Source organism: Giraffa tippelskirchi, chromosome 13, assembly GCF_054371585.1.
Source record: "Giraffa tippelskirchi isolate mGirTip1 chromosome 13, T2T-mGirTip1v1.2.pri, whole genome shotgun sequence".
Lineage (NCBI taxonomy): Eukaryota > Metazoa > Chordata > Mammalia > Artiodactyla > Giraffidae > Giraffa > Giraffa tippelskirchi.
Genome location: NC_137287.1, coordinates 51,444,393 through 51,467,299, shown reverse-complemented (window position 1 = coordinate 51,467,299; position 22,907 = coordinate 51,444,393). Strand labels below are relative to the sequence as shown.

The 22,907-nt window shown below is 46.7% G+C and overlaps 1 protein-coding gene across 8 annotated transcripts in view; it reads right to left on the bottom strand.

Moving 5' to 3' along the window:
- Positions 1-22,907, bottom strand: part of KIF16B (kinesin family member 16B) — a 394,203-nt gene that overhangs the window by 354,627 nt on the left and 16,669 nt on the right. For all 8 annotated transcript variants that reach the window (XM_081556493.1, XM_081556494.1, XM_081556490.1 and 5 more), the window contains one exon: positions 2,324-2,393. In XM_081556493.1, the coding sequence (XP_081412619.1) occupies positions 2,324-2,393 (70 nt within the window). The remainder of the gene's footprint in view (positions 1-2,323; positions 2,394-22,907) is intronic.

Here is a 22,907-nt window from a genome sequence, read left to right as displayed (position 1 = left end):
TATATGCAGAGTACATCATGTGAAATGTCGGGCTGGATAAAGCACAAGCTGGAATCAAGATTGCTGGGAGAAATATCAATAATCTCAGATATGCAGATGACACCACTCTAATGGCAGAAACAGAAGAGAAACTAAAGAGCCTCTTGATGAAGGTGAAAGAGGAGCGTGGAAAAGCTGGCTTAAAACTCAACAGTCAAAAAAGCGAAGATTGTGGCATCTGGTCCCAACATTTCATGACAAATAGATGGGGGGGAAATGTAAACAGAGACAGACTTCGTTTTCTTGGGCTCCAAAATCACTGCAGATAGTGACTGCAGCCATGAAATCAAAAGATGCTTACTCCTTGGAAGAAAAACTATGACAAACCTAGACAGTGTATTAAAAAGCAGAGACATCACTTTGCTGAAAAAGGTCTATCTAGTCAAAGCTATGTTTTTTCCAGTAGCCATGTACAGATGTGAGGGCTGGACCATAAGGAAGGTTGAGCACCCAGGAATTGATATTTTTGAACTGTAGTGCTGGAGAAGACTCTTGAGAGTCCCTTGCACAGCAAGGAGATTAAATCAGTCAATCCTAAAGGAAATCAGTCCTGAATATCCATCGGAAGGACTGATGCGGAAGCTTCAATACTCTGGCCACCTAATGCAAAGAGCCAACTCATTGGAAAAGACCTGATGCTGGGAAAGATTGAGGGCAGGAGAAAGGGGTGACAAAGGATAGGATGGTTGGATGGTATCATTGACTCAACGGACATGAATGTGAACAAACTCCAGGAGATGGTGAAGGACAGGGAATCCTGGCATGCTGCAGTCCATGGGATCACAGAGTCGGATACGACTGAGCGACTGAACAACAACACTATATGTACTATAAGCTGTAAAAAAGAAAAAAATTTAAGGTTCTTATTATTAAAATGTTTAAAACTCCAGGCACCTATTGCAGTTGTATCAAACAAGGCAATGTTTGCAAAACTCAAAAAGCAACAGAGTAATCAAGGAAAACGAGATTCCATAACACTTGAAGAAAGGATATTCATGCTATGCTCGGGTCTCCCCACTGGTTCCAGTAAATACAGTATTAGAATGATAGGACTTTGTCTGCAGCCCTGTGAGTACATAAAGACACAGGAAGCAGAGCCAAGCGAAGGTAACTAACAGCAGAGAAAGGGTAAGCGAAGCAAGAAGACGTGGGTGGTCAGAGGAGGGGAAGACAGGTGGGGCCGGGCAGAGTCAGGAGGAACAAGAAGGCCAGGTCAGCAGAGCAAGAAAGACATTCCACTGCAGAGGCCGCAGGCGAGGCGCATTGGCGCCTCAGAGGAGGCCTCTGGAATCCCCCAGGGCAAGGCCTGTTTGAAGACAGGCACATTAGTGGCTTCCATCACTGGGGATCAGGTTGCATGACTTTGAAACTGGATTACAAAGTGTCCAGTCCCCTGAGCCATGAATTAACAGAAATCCAACCAGAGGGTGATCTGTACTTGGCTGTGGGGCAGCAGGCCTCTGAAACCCAAACCTGTGAGCTAATGACAAACCTCGGAGGAGGAGGAGGTTGGGTCCTTAGGGGCATGATTTCTTTATTACTGATTTTACACACTTATTTTCCCCATAAGTGGAAAGTATTCAGGATATTTTAAACACAAAAGAACTTGCCATCTTAGAAAATTCTGGGATTTTTTTCAATTTTTTTTTTTCCAGAAAAAAATTTCAGTTTTTTACATTTTTTTCATCTCCTGAGTTTTGAATAGTAATACTAGCTCCTCCTGCAAGGTTTACAAAGTCACTTTCAGTAGAAATGGAAACAGGGACTTCCCTGGTGGTCCAGAGGCTAAGATTCCACACTCCCAGTGCAGGGGGCCTGGGTCCCATCCCTGGTCAGAGAACTATATCCCACATTGTACAGTGAAGATCAAAGACCCCGTGTGCCACAACTGGGACCTGACAGAGCTGAATAAATAAATAAAAATACTTTTTTAAAAATGAAAACAAATCTAGGGTCAAAGTTTATAATAATTCACAATGAGCTAATTTCCAGGCTAAAAATCCACAATAGGATAGAGGATAAAAATGCCTGGTCTCACCTCCCCCAGGTGTGGCCTGGCTCTGCAGCTAAGGTCAACAAAACCAGAGACAGGACAGGTGACAGATAATCACCTGTCACCCATTTGCTTCATGACCAAGCCCAAGCCAAGTTCAAGCTGATGTCATTAACTGAGCTGAGAGAAGAAAGCTGTGGAAACAGATGTGTTGTATTTACCACAAACCATTTAATACTGAAATAAACCACGTAACTCACAGAACTAGAGCCAGGCCAGGTCACTACTTGCCTTTAAGTTTGTGATGGTCGTTTTGCTTTTCTCCATTTGAATAATGAATTTGGCTTCCAAGTCCTTTTCCCTGCAACACAAATAATTCAGTATTGGTTAGGCAGGAGAGAAAAGGGTGTTTCTACAATTTTTGTTCTGTTTACTTTTTATGTATGGTGATCTGTTTGTATTCAGCATGTGAGGCACAATCTCTAACTCCTCCTCCCAAATCCTTAGGAACATAAAGATGAGGACACACAAAACAGAGGCCATTATCAAAACCTTAGGACTGAAAACGCAGTATTAATCAAACCCGGGGAGAATTTCTACAAGGGAGCCAGGAATATAAATGCAAAGACAGAGACCTCGGATGGTGCTCTGACTCTGGTAAGAGGGGCCCCGCCCGCCTGGGACAGAGGAAAGGCACCGTACCCTCCAACCAGGAGGAGGACTGAGAAGTAACAGGAGTGAGTGCTCACAGCCAGGATGCCTCCAGAGGCGCCAGGCCACCGCCCTCCCCCCACCTTCTTTCTATGTCCATCCAGAAACTGTCATTCCCAGAAAACCCTGGAACAGAAAGTTAAGAGAACTCCTAAAATAAACAAGCCAGACACCCACACAATGGAGAGGGCTGTCCCTGGTAATGGAAAGAGGAAGGTCTCTAGGTACTGCTGTGGATAGAGGCCAGGGGACATTGACTGGGAAATTCAAAGTGGAGAAAAGTATACATAGGATGCTACCACTTGTATTTAAAGATAAAAAGGATAACCTATTTATCTTTCAAAAGATCACCTAGGGAGAAAGAAGAGACAGAGAACGAAGCTAGATTTCTACAAAAACATCTTGATCTGTAGATCGTGTTTAGAATGATGAAAATAATTTACACAAAAATAAAACAAAATTATTTTTATTAAATAACCTAAAGCCCAAAAGTAAGCTGAAGTAAATCAATCTGTGCGCTGCACAGTGAGAAAAGATCTCATGCTAGATTCCTTGGGCAGGAGGAATCTAGGCTAAGGAAAAAAAGAACTATTAACACAAAGCAATCGTCAAGTTTTTTTTAGGCATCATATTTTGGTGATAAAATAAGTGTATTCAAAGTGCTCACAGTGCAGGTGAAGAAAAAAAAAAAAAAAATAAAATAAGTGTATTTATCCTAGCATTTCTGTCTGCGTATTTAGAGATAAAACATGAGTAATTATGTTACTGCCCCTGATAACAAAGGTTTTTGGTTTGAAAGGAGATACAAACATCAGATTTGTTAAAAAGAAACTGTAAGACCAAAATGGAGTCACTTAAGCTAAGCCCTGCCAAGACCTAATACCTAACTTAAGGCAGCTTCAGCCTCTCCCAAGAGTAAGTCTTGAACCAGTCCGTCTGGAAATTCCTGGTCTAAGGTAACCTGCCTGGTAAGAACCCCTGCAGTCCCCCAGGGAAGCTGACTTTGCCTGAAATAATCCAATTCTTTTTAACTTCCTTGTCACAGCCTCCTTCTACCCATAAAAGCCTTCCATTTTGTACAGCTCCTGGCCAGGTGGGATGCTGCCAGATTCATGAATCATTGAATAAAACCAATAAGATCTTCAAATTGACTTGGTTGGATTTTTTTAAACAGATTGATGACGCAAGGTAAAAACTCCTAAGTCCTAAATCGAAATGGGAAATCTAAAATGAACTTTATCTGAAATTGAAAAGAAGTACTCCCCAGCTTTGTCCTCAGAAAAGGCCTAGAGTCTTAATGGCCAAAGTAGTATCTAAATACCATTTTCCACTAAGGTACGCCAGGGCTCACTGGAGAAGATTCAATTCAAATATACAGGCAGACCTCAGAGATACTGTGGGTTCCTTCCAGACCATGGCAGTAAAGTATCACAACACAGTGAGTCACATTAACTTGGCTGTTCCCCAGAGCGTATCAAAATTATGTTTAAAATGTGCAATAGCATTTTGTCTAAAAAAAAACAAAGTACATAACTTAAAATTACTTTATTACTAAAAACTGCTAACCATTATCTGAGCCTTTGACAAATGGTCATCTCTCTGTTGGTGGAGGGTCTTGCCTCAGTGTTGATGGCTGCTGACTAAGGCAGCTATGGCAGTTTCTTAATATATGACAACAATGAAGTGTTCCTCACTGATTGACTCTTCCCTTCATGAACAATTTCTCTGTAGCATGCAATGGTATTTGATAGTATTTAAACCACAGACTCAAAATTGGAGCCAATCCCCTCAAACACTGCTTTATCAACCAAATTTATGTAATATTCTAAATCCTTTATTGTCACTTCAACAATCTTCACAGCATCTTCACCAGGAGTAGATTCCATCTCAAGGAACCACTTTCTTTGCTCACCCATAAGAAGTAACTCCTTATCCATCAGAGTTCTTCCATGAGGTGTAGCAATTTAGTCACATCTTCAGGCTCCACATCTAAGTCAGTTCTCTTGCTATTTCTACCACCTCTGCAATTATTTCCTACACTGAAGTCTTGAACTCCTCAAAATCATCCATGGGGGCTGGAATCAACTTCCAAACACCTGCTAATGCTGGTATTGTGACTTCTTCCCATGAATCATGAATGTTCTTAATGGCATCTAGAACATTGAATCCTTTCCAAAAGGTTTTCAATTTACTTTGCTCAGATCCATTAAAGGAATCACTATCTATAGCAACTACAGCCTTATGAAATATATTTAAAGAATAAGACTTGAAAGTGGAAGTTACTCCTTGATCCATGGGATGCAGAATGGATACTGTGTTAGCAGGCATGAAAACAACATTAATCTCCATCACATGGGTGACCAGATGCATTGTCAATGAATAGTAACATTTTGAAAGGAATCTTTTTTTTTTTTGAAAAGGTCTCAACAGTGGGCTTAAAATATTTAGTAAACTGTGTTGTAAAGAGATTTGCTGTCATCCAGGTGTTGTTGTTCCATTTACAGAGCACAGGCAGAGCAGACTGAGCATAAATTCTTAAAGGTCTTAAAATTTTTTGGAATAGTCAATGAGTATTGGCTTTAACGTTACAACTGCATTACCCAATTGCAGTCCTAAATGACATCTTCTTCCAATAAGAAGCTGTTGTGTCTATAATGATTATCTGTTGTTTAACGCAGCCCTAGATCTTCTGCATCAGTTTGCACTTGGATGTCATGGCTTCTTTCCTTAAACTTCATGACCCAACTTCTGTTGCCTTCAAACTTTTCTCCCGAAGCTTCCTCACCTCTCTTGGCCTTCACAACATGGAAGCGAGTGAAGGCCTTGCACTGGATTAAGGGAATGTTGTAGCTAGCTAGATCCTCTATCCAGACCACTCAAACTTTCTCTACATGAGCAATAAAGCTGTTTCACTTTCTTATTCATGCGTTCACTGGAGCAGCAATTTTATTTCCTTCAAGAACTTTTCCTTTGCATTCACAGGTAGGCTAAATGTTTGGCAAAAGAGGCCTAGCTTTCAGCCTATCTCAGCTTTTGACATGCCTTCCCCACTAAGCGTAATCATTCCGAGCTTTTGATTTGAGATGAGATGTGCACCTCTTCCTTTCACTTGAACACTCAGAGGTCACAGGATTATTAAGTGGCCACTTTCAAAATTACTGTGTCTCGGGGAAGAAAGAGGCCCAGACATCATGTCATTCCCCTGCCTGGCTTGTTCAATAACAATGACGATAACCTGCAGGGAATGTAAAGATGGAGCAGAACCTATAGATTAAAAAAGATTTTAGAGACTTATCCACTGACTGGATTTCAATTCATATAGAAAAACATTTTTAGTAATTATATGACATGAGGGAAATATTAACTTTGACTAGATATGTGATTATACTAAGGAATTATTAAGTGTAATAATGCTATCACGTTGAGTCTTACAAGGCCTTGACCTTTTAGAGAGAGACATTGAAATATTTCAAATGAAATGATGTCTGGGACTTATTTTAAGATAATCTAGTAGGGGGTGGAACCGGGAAGGGGTAGCACCCTGACTACCTCAAGGTGAACAGAGACAGAACGAACACCAGCCACAACAATTACGCCTGAAGAGTATGCTGCGGTAGACACCATTCAAGAGCTACAATGGATCCCCATGGCTTGATACAGCTTTTCCAGGCCAGTCTGAGGAAGTCCAGGGTTAGGCAAACAGAACACTGGCTCAGAGACAAATAAATGGAACCCCTCTCGCCTATGTGGAGCTTCCACTCTACCCTCCAGGTCTTTGGGAGGCTCCACTGTGAACCCAAAAGTGAGAACTGTCTCGGGGAAACCCGTGTTCACGGAGCTGGAAAACAAACACTTATCTTCACAACATTCAACTTCCAAAGCACATTCTGCCCATTGAGAAAGCCACGAGGATTCCTTCTGTTAATGACATCCCTCCCATTTCCACCTGGGTCATTTCTTAGTCATACACTAATCTACTGTGTCTAGCTCTTGCACTTTAAAACCACAAATATTATCAACAAATACCTGCCAGGAGCACAAAAACCACCCAAGGATCTGAGGACTAGACCTTGACAGGTGCTTATATCACCGGTCAATTCTTACTCATAAAACAGGAACAAAGAAATTTCTCTGACAGTCCACTGGTTAAGACTCCATGCTCCCAACACAAGGGGCTCAGATTTGATCCCTGGTCAGGGAACTAAGATCCCAAATGCCGCTCAGTTCAGTTCAGCCACTCAATCGTGTCCAACTCGTTGCAACCCCATGAACCGCAGCACACCAGGCCTCCCCGTCCATCACTAACTCCCGGAGTCCACCCAAACTCATGTCCATTGAGTCGGTGATGCCATCTAACCATCTCATCCTCTGTCATCCCATTCTCCTCCTGCCTTCAATCTTTCCCAGCATCAGGGTCTTTTCAAATGAGTCAGCTCTTTGCATCAGGTGGTCAAAATATTGGAGGTTCAGCTTCAATATCAGTCCTTCCAAGGAACACCCAGGACTGATTTCCTTTAGGATGGACTGCATGGATCTCCTTGCAGTCCAAGGGACTCTCAAGAGTCTTCTCCAACACCACAGTTCAAAAGCATCAATTCTTCGGTGCTCAGGTTTCCCCATAGTCCAACTCTCACATCCATACATGACCGCTGGAAAAACCACAGCCTTGACTATGACCCAAAAAAAAAAAAAAAGACATCACACCATGCACAAAAATTCTAGACGGATCATAGATCTAACTGCGAAAGATTAAAACAATAAAGGAAAACATATTTAAATAAAGTAAAATGAAACTGCAGGTCACATGGTGCCCACCGCTCTCACTGGTGGGAAGCCAGAGGGGAAGAAGCCCCAGGCTCGAAGCCGAGCATCTTTGAGAGCTGCTAAGTTTAAAGGGTCCTCCCCAGGATCACTGACTCCAACCCGTAGGAAGCCACGACAGTACGTGCTCAGTTTTAAATTAACATCTACTGTATAAAGACACCAAGGAAGATACTGACTGAATGAGCATCTTTTCTACCAGCCACTTCCGAATCAAAATTGAAGATGCTCCAACAAATTGAAAAAAAAAACTGAAGACACTCAGTGGGTTTCAACAGGTTTACAACCTTGAAATAGCAGGTGGTGGGATGGGGCTGGGGAGGTGGCAGGCTCACTTTTCGGAGGGTCCAGAGTTTGCTCAGGTCCTCAAAGAGCTCTGTGCCCCAAAAGATGGGAACCCCAGCTCAGACCCTTCTTATTCAAGTGCAACCCAGGAACCGGCAGCCCCCAGAGCTCATTAGCAATGAGGGATCTCGAGTCCACCGCAGACCCACTGAACGGAACCTTCCTGGGACAGGAGCTCCGAGGGACCCTGGTGACCACTGACACTGGGAAGCAAGGCTGGGGCACTATCTGAACACGACAAAGTCATAATCGGTCTCACAGTTACTCTCACAAAACAGACGCTACCATGTGATCTGCTTCCTATGCTGGGAAACACGCTAACTTTGTACTTCGACCTTTAAGTCTTCCTTGTAAAATCGCATGACAGAACTGGAGATAACCTCAGTCAGGTGACACTGTCTTGACTCTTAGTTCTGAGTTGTACAGTGGCTTCGAACCAAGAGCAATACATGTCTTACATCATCAGATTTCAGAAGTCATCCGAGTGTCCTGACCTCCAGGCTCCCTCATCCTTAGTACCCGGCCAAGCTTCCAGCCCTTTCAATACCCAGACAGTTTCCCAAAATCATTGTAAGGCTGCTACCAATAGCTTGAAGTCATCTTAAGTCATAGCACAGGTCATCAAGATAAATAAGGAAGCCATCTGTTCCAGAAGGAAATTTCACAAATAACAATTTCCTAGATTGCATCTTTCTTAAGCATAAAGACTAAAATTGTAAGAAAAAGATGTATCTTTACTCTGAAAGTAATCTCTAAGAATAGTACTATAAATATAAAGAAGCTAGCTAGAGATTTAGCCATAGACAATGAATCGCAATCTAGTTACGGAAAATACGGGAAAGCCAATGTTCTCTCTAGAAAGCGGTTATGATGGCTGGGGTGATTAAATGCTGAAACGAACCCCTGATGCCCTCATCCCCGGTGGATTCCAGGTGGCTCTCCAGCTTCCTAGGATTTCAGAGACAGAGGAAAGGCAGGCGGCGGACCCTGGCTCCTTTCTCTCCACCCTGCTGACCACCGCCCCCCAGGCTCCTCGTCCCCTGGAGACTGGCTGCTGCTCATGGCCTCTTCTGCACCCCCAGGGCTTCTAAGCATCGTGGGTGGCTTGAGGGTCCACCTGACACTCCCTCCGGCAGCCTTACCTTCTCCCCTTCCCCCCAACCAACAGTCCCATCTGAGCTACCACCAGGCTACAGACCTTGGTTACCCCTGCCGCCACCCCAGGTCGGCCACCACCTCCTCCTCGAGTCTCTTTACCTTCAGCCTTGTTCCTCCCCTTTCTGAACACACAGAGCATCACATGGTTCCCCGGCTTTACAGCAACTTCCATGGGCCACAGGGTGGAGCCCAACTCCTGGCTATACCGAAGGCCTTCTGACCCAACTCAACCCAACCATCCACACTACCCATACCCCCTCCTCCCGGGCAGTGCTCAGCCTGCCCTCTGTATCTTCTTGAGCCTTCACTGAGCCTCTGCCCCAGCCCCTCGTGAGCTGGTCTCACCCACCAGAGTGTGAACCTCACAGAAGGAAGGACTGCACCTGACAGGTGTGCACCCCTGGACCTGGCATGGTGGGTGCTCATAAAACAGTTGCTGAATGTGATGGACCAACTGACTAAAGACGAAAGCACTGAATGGACACTCCCCCTGCCGAGTACTCTTCCCCAGGGGAATTGCCCTCCTTAGGGCCACTCTCCCCGCTGGTCTCTCATCACTTCTGCTTCTAGATTTCCCACTCAGGCCCTCAAGCGAGGCTTGTCCCAGGTCTAGTCTGACCCCCCACCCTGTGAACCTTCAAAAACCCCTTCATGCCACCCACATGGGCTTTAACCCTGCTGGTGTCATCTCTCCAGCTGGTCTAGAGGATCCCAGGAAAGCAAGAAGCCCACTTCTTCTGCACCCCACAAGCTGAGCCCCCTGCACAAGGGCAACGCCCATAACCACAGCTCAGTGCTCTGTCTTCCACTCCTTCAGCTAAAATCCATGTGACACCAGGCTCGGGTCAATTTCCTCTGACATTTATGAAACATGGGAAATAAATCTTGACATTTTTCTCATATTGAGGAAAATAAATCACCCTGAAATATTATTTGAACATTGATTTGATAATAGAGCAAAATGAACTATGTCTCTCCCTGGCCACTTTGGTGAATTGGGTTTCTCAAGTAAAAAGTCAATTATGGTTCACTCATATAAATAAGTAATTTATTTGAAAGGTCTGGAAACTAGATCATAAGATGCTACAAATGAACCCACTGGAATAATCAGACTGAGCTATAGATCAATACTGGGGGGAGTGGGGAGGAGGAGAGGAGAAAGGAAAAGATGCAAAATATCCAATCAGAGAAAGAGATGAATTATATCAGCTGGTAGATATGAGGGTAGAGAAAACTTGTTTGGAAAAAAAAAAAATGTTAATTCAAGTATTTTTTAAATGCTTCGAAACTATTCAGCAATTCAGATTGATTCCCTTTGTGCAGCTGATGGTGTTTAGTCGCCCCATAACAGAACAGTGAGGCTGGGTGACGCTGAGATCCCCAAACTGCGTCACTAGCCTGGAATAGTCCAAAGAGCGGCTCATTCAGCCTAGCTCTGAAGTGAGCTAGCATTCCCAAATTCACCTGAAAAGTTACATACTATGAACCAATACTTGAACTGCTTTGTTTGGGGGGCAGGAGGACACTCAAGAGCAAAAATTTTAAACTCTGTTTTTAAACAGAATGCATCAATGTAACCTTTATAATTGTGAATCACTGTATTATGATATCTCTTATATGTGGAATCTAAAAAAAAAAACCAGTAAAAATGAACTTATTTACAAAACAGAAATAGAATCGCATGTAGAAAACATGTAGATGTAGAAAACAATCTTACAGTTACCAGTAGGAAGGGGGGGGCATAAATTGGAAAGCTGGGATTGACATACACACTACTATTAACATAAAATAGATAGTAAGACCCTACTGCAGGGGACGCCCCCAGCAGTCCAGTGGCTAAGACTCCACGCTCCCAATGCAGCGGCCTGGGTTGAGTCCCTAGTCAGGGAACTGGATCCCACAAGCTGCAACTGAGTCTGCATGCCAAAACCGAAAGATCTCACACACTACAATGAAGACTGAAGATCCCACGTGCTGCAACTGAGACCCAGCACAGCCAAATAAATGAATATTAAAACAAAAAAAAGAACCTATTGTATAGCACAGGGAACTCTCTTCAATACTCTGTAATGACCTCTACGGAAAAAGAGTCTTTTAAAAAGAGTGGATATGTGTGTAAGTGATTCACTTTGCTGTACAGCAGAAACTAACACAACATCATTTATCAACTATACTTCAAAAAAAATTTTTTTTCAATCATGAATCACTATATTGTACAGGCTTCCCAGGTGGCTCACTGGTAAAGAATCTGCCTGCCAAGCAGGAGACACGGGATCAATCCCTGGGTTAGAAAAATCCCCTGGAGAAGGAAACGGCAACCCACTTCAGTATTCTTGCCTGTGGAACTCCATGAACAGAGGAGCCTGGTGGGCTACTGTCCAGGGGTGGCAAAGAGTCAGATACAACCTAGAGACTAAACAGCATGTTGTACACCTGTAACTTATATACTATTGCATATCAACTATACTTCAATTTAAAAACAAAATACAAGTATAAATTAGTTGATATAACTAAATACAAAATAAAAAGAATGCACGACCTCCATAGGTACTACTATGGGAAGAAGACCAGGGAACACTGCTAAGCGCGGAGAGAGCCAAGCACACAGATGACATCCAGTCTGCAATCAAATGAGCAGATAAATAAAGCAGAGAGAATATGCACATTGATGGCTTCTAGATGCACAGAACACCTCTGAACATTTCCAAAATGATAAGTGCGAAGCTGGTCGCCTCTGGAGAGTAAGTGGGAGCAAGACCTCAGGGGATGAGAAAATGAACTAAAATATTTCACTGTGGGAATTATTTCAGCATGATTTGGTATTACTTTGATTAAAGTAAGTTTAGTTAATTAAAAGGCAAAAAAAATCTCTGACTTTAGGCCTCGGGTGGCTCCTCAGCACCCTGGGGTGTGTCCAGGTTCTCAAAGGGCTGGCTCACTGCCCCAGCTCTCCCGTCACAGGGGACACACCCCCCACCATCACCTCAATTTACCTATGCCGCATCCACACTCTCCGCATGTCCACCAGGCTCCACGAGATCAATATCCAAAACCAGGCGAGATCCCACCTTTGCAGGAAGCAGTCCTGCTCTCCAAATGCTCAATGAGCTGTTCACTCCTCTGCCCCACCCAATGGCACTTTTTCCCTTATTAGGGCACCAGACAAAACACGGGAAGCCCAATTAAACTTCAATCTCAGATAAACGGATGTTTTAATATAACTGCATTCCAAGTATTGCTTGAGACCTATTCAGACTTCACTTGATAACCTGACACCACTGTGCCCTGGGTGCACCCAGCGGCTCTTCCACTTAGATGCAATTATACACCTCCCTCCCCTAACCCAGAGAGGGAGCAACCTCAGTGCCCATTGCAGTAGCAGAGGCTCCATTAAGATGTGTCACCTTGCCCGCCCATGTCAAAGCTTGAAATCAAACTCAGGGCAGGCCACTCTCCTGCAAACCCCTCTCCCCAGGCTACTACTCAGCCTTTCCAGCTGGTTCTGAGCATGCAAAGATCTTGCTGACTTCACTCTTAGCTTCTGTTCATAAAAATCATAAATCGTTGTTGGCTCAACTTTTGTGAAAAACCCAAGGGCTTTTCTTCTCAAAGATACACAGGAGTGGGTTTTCACGCCATCACCCTGACTGCATCTTGGAACATGCCTTGCCACACAGCGGTGAGTGGTAGGTCATCAGGGCTGTGACCAACATCCCAGCGGGGAGCCTGCTCTGCTGGGCTGTCCACAGCGAGCCAAGGGCAGCGTCCAGCCTCCAGTGCTGGGAGCGTCTCAGGCCAAGTGAGATCCTCCGCTGGGCCAGGACCCTCACTGTGGAACAGAGCCATCAGGCTGTGCCTCTTACAACCTCCCCAGTTGCAAGAGCGTGTGATAAACCTAAAAGATTAGGCAAAGAGCCAACTGTCCCGGGCTGGGACCCCTGAGGAGCGGACGGTCTAAGGGAGCCTGGCAGGCAGGGTGTTCAAGAAGGTGTGCCCTTGGGGTCCGGCCCTGGGACAGGAGGACAGGGCAGCAGGGCGGTCATAGAGGGCAGTAAGCTGTGACCAGACCCAGGGGCAGTCCCGGCTGACCCCATGGCTGTTCTGGAGTTATGGGGGCCTTTCACCACCCCACACTGTACAGCCAGGGACCAGGACCACCGGCTGCCTGGGAAAGGGGCCTAACCTTGAGCCACCGAGGGGCTGACACAGAAGGCCACACAAAACAGCACCCAAGCAGCCAGGCAGCTTATGCTTCATAAAGGATGCTCTGCGCATCAAGGCACAGGGTCCACCACCCGAGTCCTCTTAAATCGATGCTGCGGAGGGTGCTGTTGAGCAGCAGCTTCAGCCACCCCAAGCCCCCAGCAGAGAGTGAGGAGCCAGGGCTGCAGGCCTTAAACCTGCTTAAACCTGCTTTCAGGCTGAGCACCGAAGAACTGATGCCTTCAAACTGTGGTGCTGGAGAAGACGCTTGAGAGTCCCTTGGACTGCAAGGAGATCCAACCAGTCCATCCTAAAGGAAATCAGTCCTGGGTGTTCATTGAAAGGACTGATGCTGAAACTCCAATACTTTGGCCACCTGATGAGAAGAACTGACTCACTGGAAAAGACCCTGATGCTGGGAAAGACTGAAGGCAGGAGGAGAAGGGGACGACAAAGGATGAGATGGTTGGATGGCATCACCGACTCAATGGACATGAGTTTGAGTAAGCTCTGGGAGACAGTAAAGGACAGGGAAGCCTGGAGTGCTGCAGTCCATGGGGTTGCAAGAAATCGGACATGACTGAGCAACTGAACAACCACCTGCTTTCAGCTTTCCGTTCAAGGAAGGATAGCCTAACCATTAGAAGTGTCTCAATACCCAACAGGCTGCCCTAAGACATGCAGAATCATCAGAGAAGGTTTAGCCAGAGATCTAAATGACAGATCCTTATCCAGGATGCCGGATGGGGAGATCCAGATATTCCTTCAGTCCACAAATATTTGTGAGACCTTCAAATGCCAAACAGCACGCTCAGCACAGGGATAAAGTGGTAAACAACAGAGTACTGTCTGGAGTCTTCATTTTAGGGAAGGGGTTAAAAAAATATACCATTGTAGATACTGATAAGTGCTGGAAAGAAATGAAAGGGTGTCCTGAGCTAGGACCAGGGGCATAGGCAGGGGGAAGTAAGTAGTCAGACAGGACCTCTCCAAGGGGTGGCGTGGAAGCAAGGGCTGAACTGCAGTGAAGCAGAGATCTGGGAGGACAGCCCAGGTAAAAGGAATAGCAGGTGCAGAAACCCTGGGGCAGGATCCAGCCAGAGGTCTGGGGAAGAGAGGGAAGGTTGGTGGGACTACAGGAGGGGAGGCAGGGACCGAGACAGGCCAAAAAAGGGGCAGGGGTCAGATGACACCAGGAACCGACACAGGACAGGAAGCCTCAGACACAGGGAGACAGGGGATAGCAAAATGCTGCTACATTTTTAAAATGATCCCTCAAGCTGCTGCTCAGACTCTGAAGCAGGAAGAGAGGCGCAAGGAGACCAGTGAGGAGGCTAACACAAGCCACAAAGAGACACTGGACCAGGGACAAGAGCAAAGATGTGTTCAAAAGACTACACGGCCAAACCCGGGTTCATAAGCCCTGCCAGGCAACAGAATCATCTGAAGAGCCAACCCTGGCTTCCCAGGTGAGACTCTCCAGGATGTAGACCCATCCTGTGGGTATTTAACCTCCTGGGAGACACTGATGACCAAGCTGGTTTGGGAGCTGCTGCCCTCGTTGCCCAGTGATGCCCCCCTCAACCCAGAAAAACTGGAATCCTAAAGTGTGGGGAAGCCTCACTGCCTTCCAGCTCCTTCTCAGGCACCCTCTGTTCAGTGATGCCCTCCCTTCCTCTGAATCTCCAATTCCAGGAAAAAACCCAGGGCAGGGTTGTGCCTTCTGCAGTATCACTGCTGCTTCTGGCCAGGGTTTCTCTTCTGAAGTCTAGAACATCACGGAATTGAGGAACACCGTGACATGGGGAGAAAGAGCAGGTAGCAAAACAGCATGCAAACTTTGATTCAGTTTGCAGCAAAAAAGCAAGGAGGGAAGAGAAAATAGCACGCGCATATACTGACTAACTATGTTCTCAATTTCCCTAAAGAAGGTCATAACTGGTAGCATTCTAAAAGCACAGGAGTAAGGTTAGTTCGCGGCATATAATGGATGCCTTACTGGGGGGGCGTTACGTTTAATTGTGCCATGGAACCCTGATTCCAGTTGAGAAAAGCTGGTAGAAAACTCAAGAATTTCATACAAGATAAACTCAAGCCTCAAATCTTGAAGGACCAAAATGTGCTCGAGACTGAAGATGACAATGACACTTTCTCAGGGAATTCTGGAGGCAACGCAGGGGGAGCACCTGAGATCAAGATGCTGAAGGCTGGAGAGCCGAGGGACGGCTCATCACCGTATGGAGGTGACAAAAGGGGCTGGGCTCGGGAAAGAGGAGCCCAAGCCCACCCCTGGTCTCACCCACAAAGAACCTGAGGCCCCAGAGGTGAAGGGACCGGGTCGAAGTTGCTCCTCCAGAGTCAGCCTTGGGAAGGGGATTCAGCCACAGAGAACTGTCGACGGCATGCCAGCACCCCAACTTGATTTTAGCAACATCCTCCTCAGGGTGGGAGCTCTGTAGGCTCGGCACCCATGGGATCCCAGTGGGCAGGTCAGCATGTTTAAGGGGTCCACAAGAAGATTAGTCTAAACAGGTGCAAATCACCAGCTGCACCAGGTGCTGGGCACAAGAAGCCCAACCAGCCTCGGCTCCCACCCACACTGGTCGCCCAAGCTCCCTGCCATTCTAAGCTAGCCCTTCTTCCAAGACGCATAAAGACCCTCACATTGGTCCCTCTGCCTAGAAGGTATTTTTCTCCTCCATCTCACTTATCCTTCAAAATGCTTAACGATCCTCCTCCTCCAGAAGGTCTTCCTAGAATAGCCCTAGCCAACACCTTTGGTGTGAAGTCCTACCATCACTCACCACACCTGGGCTGTGACAGCCCACAACACACCATGGAAGCTGCCACTTTCTACCCACTTATGGTTGGGCCACTTCACTTCATCTTCCCCACCAGTCTAGACGCTTCCCAAAGGCAGAGGTTATGCCCTACTTTTGACATCTACCCCGACACGACCTGTAGTGTCCTTATATACAGCGAGCACTTGGATGAATGGATGAACGAAAGAATGAGTAAGCAAATGAAAGAATAAATGACACAGCTGAGATGAAAGCAAGATACTTTTCTTAAATTCAAGCACTAAAGTGAAGGAAATGCTTCCAAGTTTATGACATGTTTTCGATTTTTAAATGCAGGCAAGTACACCCCCATAAATACCAGTTCACTTGGCAGATGTCAACTCCAAAGCAGACATGAAGCTCACCTTTCCTGCAGACCCAAAGCTGTGACTGTGACTCCAAGAGTGAGCCACAGGGACCTTCTGTCTCTTTTGAGTCACAGGAAAGAGGAAAAGCAAGGATGTGTATGTGGCCAAACTTCTTCAATGTGCTTCTCGAAACACACAATCAACCTATTCATTTTTTCTTTTAAAGTGAAAGTTTAAAAGGGGTAGCATAACACTGAGAACATAAGAAGATCTATTAATACTTCTTTTGTTTTCCTGTGTTCAGACATTAACTTGACTGATACACAAGGATATCAGCTTAGTGCAACAGCCCCGTGAAATACAAAGTTCTGTCTGCTCTGCACCCATACCACCACTACAACACTCCTTTCAGATTTACCTCCATTTTAGAAAAATGTTCTCAGTTGCAGCTTTTGGGGAAAAAAAAAAAATACAATAGCTGGCCGGTAAAGAGAAGATTAATTCCTTTTACAACACTGCCAGCTAAGTATACCTGACAGAAGGGTGTGCTACGAAATACTAAACTGCAGGGCTGTTTCTTCAAGACTTCACTTGGAGTGAAATAAGATGCAATCGTCTCTTGCAGCATTTCCACCAGGCCCAGCCTCAGGTGTTGCCCAGCCGAGTGGGTTAATCATCGTCAGGAGAGCACCATGCTTCAGTGAGCTGGGTGCAAATTCTGACTCTGAGTAGCTGCAAGATGTTGGCACTTCATTTAACTTTGCTGAGCCTTTGCTTCCTCACCTATAAAAGTACTGAGCTTCCCTCATGTATAATTTTTTGCTGAAAGATGTGACAGAGGAAAGCAGACCACACAAAGCCCCACACCAGCAGAAAACCAAAGTGCCCTTTCATTTCCACCACAAACCCAAGACCCAACCATTTATTCAACATATATTCACAGTGCCTCTCCTGCCCTCTGGGGACTGACGTCTTAACAAAACCTTTCCAATCTTTTCCCAAAATAACTGGAAATGAAGGGAATCCAGAAAATAAATTTTGCCAAATTTTCTAGCCAGATCTCACAAAAATGAGCAGCCACCGTAGAGCTGATCTTCATAAATTTTGTTTATATAATGTTTATCATTTGATGAACACCACAATCCAGAGGCCATAGTTCGTAAAAAAAAAAAAAAAGATAAGAATATGAGAAACAGGGACTTCCCTGTGGTCCAGTGGCTACGAATCCAAGCTCCCAATGCTGGGGGTCTGGGTTCAATCCCTGGTCAGGGAACTAGACCCCATATGCTGCAACTAAGAGTTCGCATGCTGCTATGAAGATTCAAGATGCCACGCACTGCAACTATGACCCAGTGCAGCCGAATAAGTATCTTTTTAAACTTCTATTTTAAAAAAAAAGACATCAGAAACACCAAAATTCACTTAAATATCTATGGATTAGGTCTGGTTATTCCTGACTTAGCACACAGACCACCCCATCTGAAGACACGCCATCCTTCCCCCACTGTGCCCAGCAGCTCCGCCCCCGTCCCCAGGGCAAGTGTGCACTGCTCACTCATACATACAATTAACGGGAGCAACAGTGGCCAGAGGCAGGAGGAGGTCAGTGGACAAACACACTGGTCTCCCCTTCACAGGGCTCTCCAGGGATGCAGAGACATATGATCGTAGCTCTTGCCCACGATCACCCCATGAGGATGAGAGCAAACAGGCTGCAGAAGACAAGCCAGCATACAGATCCAGACCAAGCAGACACTCAGCTGCGGTCAGCATGTGAAACAAAGTCAGCCCAGAAAGGAAGCACAGTCATGACTTAAAATGACACTTTTGTCCTGGGAGAGGGGAGGTAGGGCACCAGAGGGTTTCACTTGGGAAACACGAGGGCGTCAACAGGAGGAGAGCATGGCGACCTCACTGGAGGCGTCCGGTCCCCAGAGCATGTGCAGTCAATCCATTCCCAGCAGGGCTCCTGCCCCGGGAGCCCCCCTGCACCCCACACTCATTAAATCCAACTCTCTGGCGTGGGAAGTCTCAGTCCAGATGGAGGCCAGTGTCTCAAGTTCCTGGCTCTTCCACTCCCCCGACTCAGTGTCCCAGGGGGCAAGGCAGGGCTCACCCATATTCATGCCACTACCAAACCATGACCCAGACCTGGAAGAAACCAGGTGAGAGAGATGGAAGAAGAGCAAGCCCCCAAATCCCTGGGGCTAAGGAGAAAACCCTGCCCCACCCCATGCAGGTAGGCAGCGTGCTCAGAGCTATAGCTGAGGTTCAGATCCAAACAGCCAGGCTGAGGTTCCACATCTGTGACCGACAAATGCTTTGGGGACCACTAGGCCTGTCCACCCATCCCCAAACCTGCCTCCGAGGGGGGCGCCAATTTCAGAGGGCAGACCCCAGGCCCTAGGAGGAGGACCAAGCCTCGCAGGCACCCGGAGCCTACCGATGCTCCCTACAGACCCGCATCTCCCAGGAGCTCCCGCCCCCATGTGCCCTCTTTCCTGATCTTCGCGGCAACCAGGAACCAGGAAGCACCGGCATCTCTAAGCGCTCAGTGAGATTCAGGGATGCTTGTGGCTCGACAGTGGGACCAGCAAACGCGGACGACACTGACATGCAGGCGAGTGGAGAGGGAAAGGTGCGAAGTAAACGAGTTTTAAATAAAATAAATAAAGGAGAAAGAATTTTAAACCTCCATTCTACACCAAAGGTTTTACAATGGCACCCGGGGTAAGGACTGATACCTGCTGTGTTCTAAAACACCTATGCAGGGAGGTATAAATTAGAAGTTTGGGATTAACAGACACACTGCTGCTACTGCTGCTGCTAAGTCGCTTCAGTCGTGTCCGACTCTGTGCGACCCCATAGACGGCAGCCCAGCAGGCTCCGTCTCTGGGATTCTCCAGGCAAGAACACTGGAGTGGGTTGCCATTTCCTTCTCCAATGCAGGAAAGAGAAGAGTGAAAGTGAAGTCTGACTCTTCGCGACCCCATGGACTGCAGCCCACCAGGCTCCCCCGTCTCTGGGATTCTCCAGGCAAGAACACTGGAGTGGGTTGCCATTTCCTTCTCCAATGCAGGAAAGAGAAGAGAGAAAGTGAAGTCTGACTCTTCGCGACCCCATGGACTGCAGCCTACCAGACTCCTCCGTCCATGGGATTTTCCAGGCAAGACTACTGGAGTGGGGTGCCATTGCCTTCTCCTAACAGACACACTACTACACATAAAACAGATAAACAAGGACCTACTGTGTAGTGCAGGGAAATATATTCAATATCTTGTAATAGCCTAGAATGGAAAAGAACTTGAAAAAGAATATAACAATCACTGTGCTGTACACCTGAAATTAACACAACACTGTAAATCAACTATACTTCATTAAAATAATAAAAAATTATAAAAATAAGTAGATAAAATTTAATTCGGGGTATGGTTTGTTTTTTTTTTATCCATGGAGTTGATGTGGGAGGCAATCCTGGCAAACACCAGTAGGAGGGGAGGGAAGTGAGACGGGGAAAGGACAGAGGGGTATTAGAGGTGTATCATCAAGCCAGTTACACTGCGGACGATGGAGCTTAGTTTCACCTGGGGACTCTGGAAATGGTGTGACATACAGACTTCAAAGTTACCCCATCGGAGGGTGAGGGAGTGGGGGAATTCATACTCTTGTGGATCACTGGTTGAGGGCTGGTTCAGGGGTGTTAATTACCCAGTGTTTCCAGCCTGTTTCACTTTGGTGCCCAAGACAGTCGTCAGGCAGGAAATGCAGGTGTCAGCAGCTGGCATGTCATCACATGTTAAAAATCAGGTTTTACATACAAACATACAAATCTGGGTTTCAGACTTCTCTGGAAACAGAGGACTCTCGCATCCGCATCCACAGGACAGCAGGACCAGCTCCTCGCAGGGTTCTGCCAGCCTGCCCCTCACCTGGCTCCCCAGACCTGGGAACTGGGCTCTCCCCAACCGCAGAGCAGGAAACCCACAGACTTCACAGAAGGGACTGTGCCTCTAACAGTAAAACCCTTGAGATGACGAACTGCCAGCAGACTTAAACGATCTGACTGCCTTTTCAAACTTCCTGTACCTTCTGCTGGATTTCATGACCTCCTCCCACCCACGGTGCTGAGACAGGGGGACAGAGTCCTGGAAAAGCTGGCAGAGGCCCCGAAAGTCATCAAGCTGACTCTTAACGATACATGATTTCACTCAGCCAGGAGCAAATAAGGTTTGATTTGCTCAGGAATTGAGGGTTTATTGAAGAAACCACCAGTAAGTGGCTGTCAGAGTGGGCTGCACCCTCCCTGATTATTCTTTCAGACGCCTGGACAGTACCTTCACCCCCAAGTGTCCTCAAGACACCTCGAGAAGAAGAAACTGCCCTTCCCTGAGCTATCAACGCTGGTGCAGCTTCACAGGCTCCTAATTCAAGAACTCACCCCAGATTCCTTGAAACCGAATACCCTGCCACAATTTACACACAGAAATCAGAGCACTCACCTCATCATCAAGCCTGAAGGGCCTGAGGTCAGAAAGTCCTCTGATACCCCACCTTGCTTTCTGCAGTAAAACAAAGAAAGAGAGCAAAACAGGCCTGGCCTCATTTCTGGGGCTCTGCTGAGTGGAGAGCCCTCGCACAATAAGGCAGGCCCTCTCCTACGGCGGCCACACAGGGGGAAGGAGGTCTCAGGTTGCACCTGGCCAGGGCCTACACCTCCCGGTCTGGACAGTCTGGACGTCATTTCAAAGGTGGAGATGAGTGGGGGGGAGCCAGCCCTCCTGTAAGGACTCTCACTGATAATACAGTGACATGGAGTGAGCAGTGCCACTTCTGTCCCACTCAAGTCCTCAGTTCACAAGTGTCGCCCTCCTGTTCTCTGGTGATTAATTAAGCTTTTCCATGTGGCCTCCACGCCGCTGCACATCATTCACGCCTTTGAGCCCCTCATGTTTCCTGGCTCTGCTGTTGGCCATTTTAAAGCTTGGCAAATCCCGTTCAGCATCTGAAATAGGAGGCTCTCCAACAGGAGTGCTGAGACCTGGCCCCAGGCTTCCCTGAGTCACACGGGAAAGAGACTTGAGAGCCGCTGTGTCTGCCTCTGAGGTTAAACAGGTGGATAAAATCACATCACGCTGAAGCCACATAGAGAAAGCAAACTGCTGGTCTCTTCCTAGCAAATGTGACAGTAACCAGCCCTGAGGAACTGCTCTCAGCTGCTCTCGTGACGCCTCTAGGTGCTGCTCCTTCCACCCGCTACACTTGCCAGTGCCCGGGGCAGGCTTGGCTGAGTTGCCTCTCCCTCCAAGGACCTTCCCCAGCACCCCAAGTCTCAGCGAGGCCCTGACCCCCATCACAGGCTTCCACAGCACCACGGGACCTCAACCCACAGCTGCAGGCCCTGCGCCAGGCTGGTGCCCCACCGTACTCCCAATATGCAGCCCAGCAGCTTTTCACAGTCTGGGGAGGGGGGTGGGGAACTGTGAGAGATCAAAACCCTTTTCATAAAGACACCAGGACACCACGTGCTTTTTCACTCTCACTCATGACTGCCCAGTGAAGTTTTCCAGAGGCTACAACATGTGCGATGACAATGTGCTCGCATATTCGTCTAAAAATGTCTGCTTTGAGGTTTCCCTGGTAGTCCAGGGGTTAAGACTCCACACTTCCAGTGCAGGGGACTTGGGTTCGATCCCTGGGCAGGGAACTAAGATCCCACATGCCACTCGCCACAGTCAAAAAATTTTTTAAATAAACTTTTTTTTTTAAATATAGAAAAATAAAATTAATATGTCTTTTACCTCTAATGTGGTAAAGATACTGATGTAACCCACCAAACAAAAGCTCTCTGGGTTCATCAATAATTTTTAAAGGATCTACAAAACTTTTGAGAACTGCTGGTCTAATATAAGACCTGGCATACACCCAGCAGAGTTTGATCAATCTATCAATCAATCAATGATGGGGAAATGAAACCTCTTTCTAGAAATACACTGATATCTAGTTTATAGTCTGGTGGAGAAAAGAGGTGCCCAAGGGTCAGGATTTTTTGTTTTTTTTGTTTTTTTAAGTTGACTCTTAAGAAGGGAAAGAACCAGATTCCCAGCTAGTTGGTGAGGCAGGCGGGTGGGTGGGTAGGTGAGATGAATGAGTGGGTAGATGGGAGTAAGTGGTAACGAGGAAGGATGGATGGATGGGTGGGTGGAGGGATGGGTGGGTGGGTGGAGGGATGGGTGGGTGGGTGGGGTGGTGGTGGTGGTGGCAGAGCAGGTGGGTAGGAAAGTGGGTCCATTCCAATTACAAGGCACTAGTTCCCACCCCTCTGCGTTCAGTCACACTTGATGCCCGCCCCCCAGGCTGCCTGTCAGTCTCACTCCTTGGCTTTCTAACACACATTAGGAAAGTGTTACATCCATTTGTAAAATAGTTTCCACTACCTATAGAATCAGCTTTAAGTTACACCATTTCAGGACAATGAAAAGGAAGAAACGA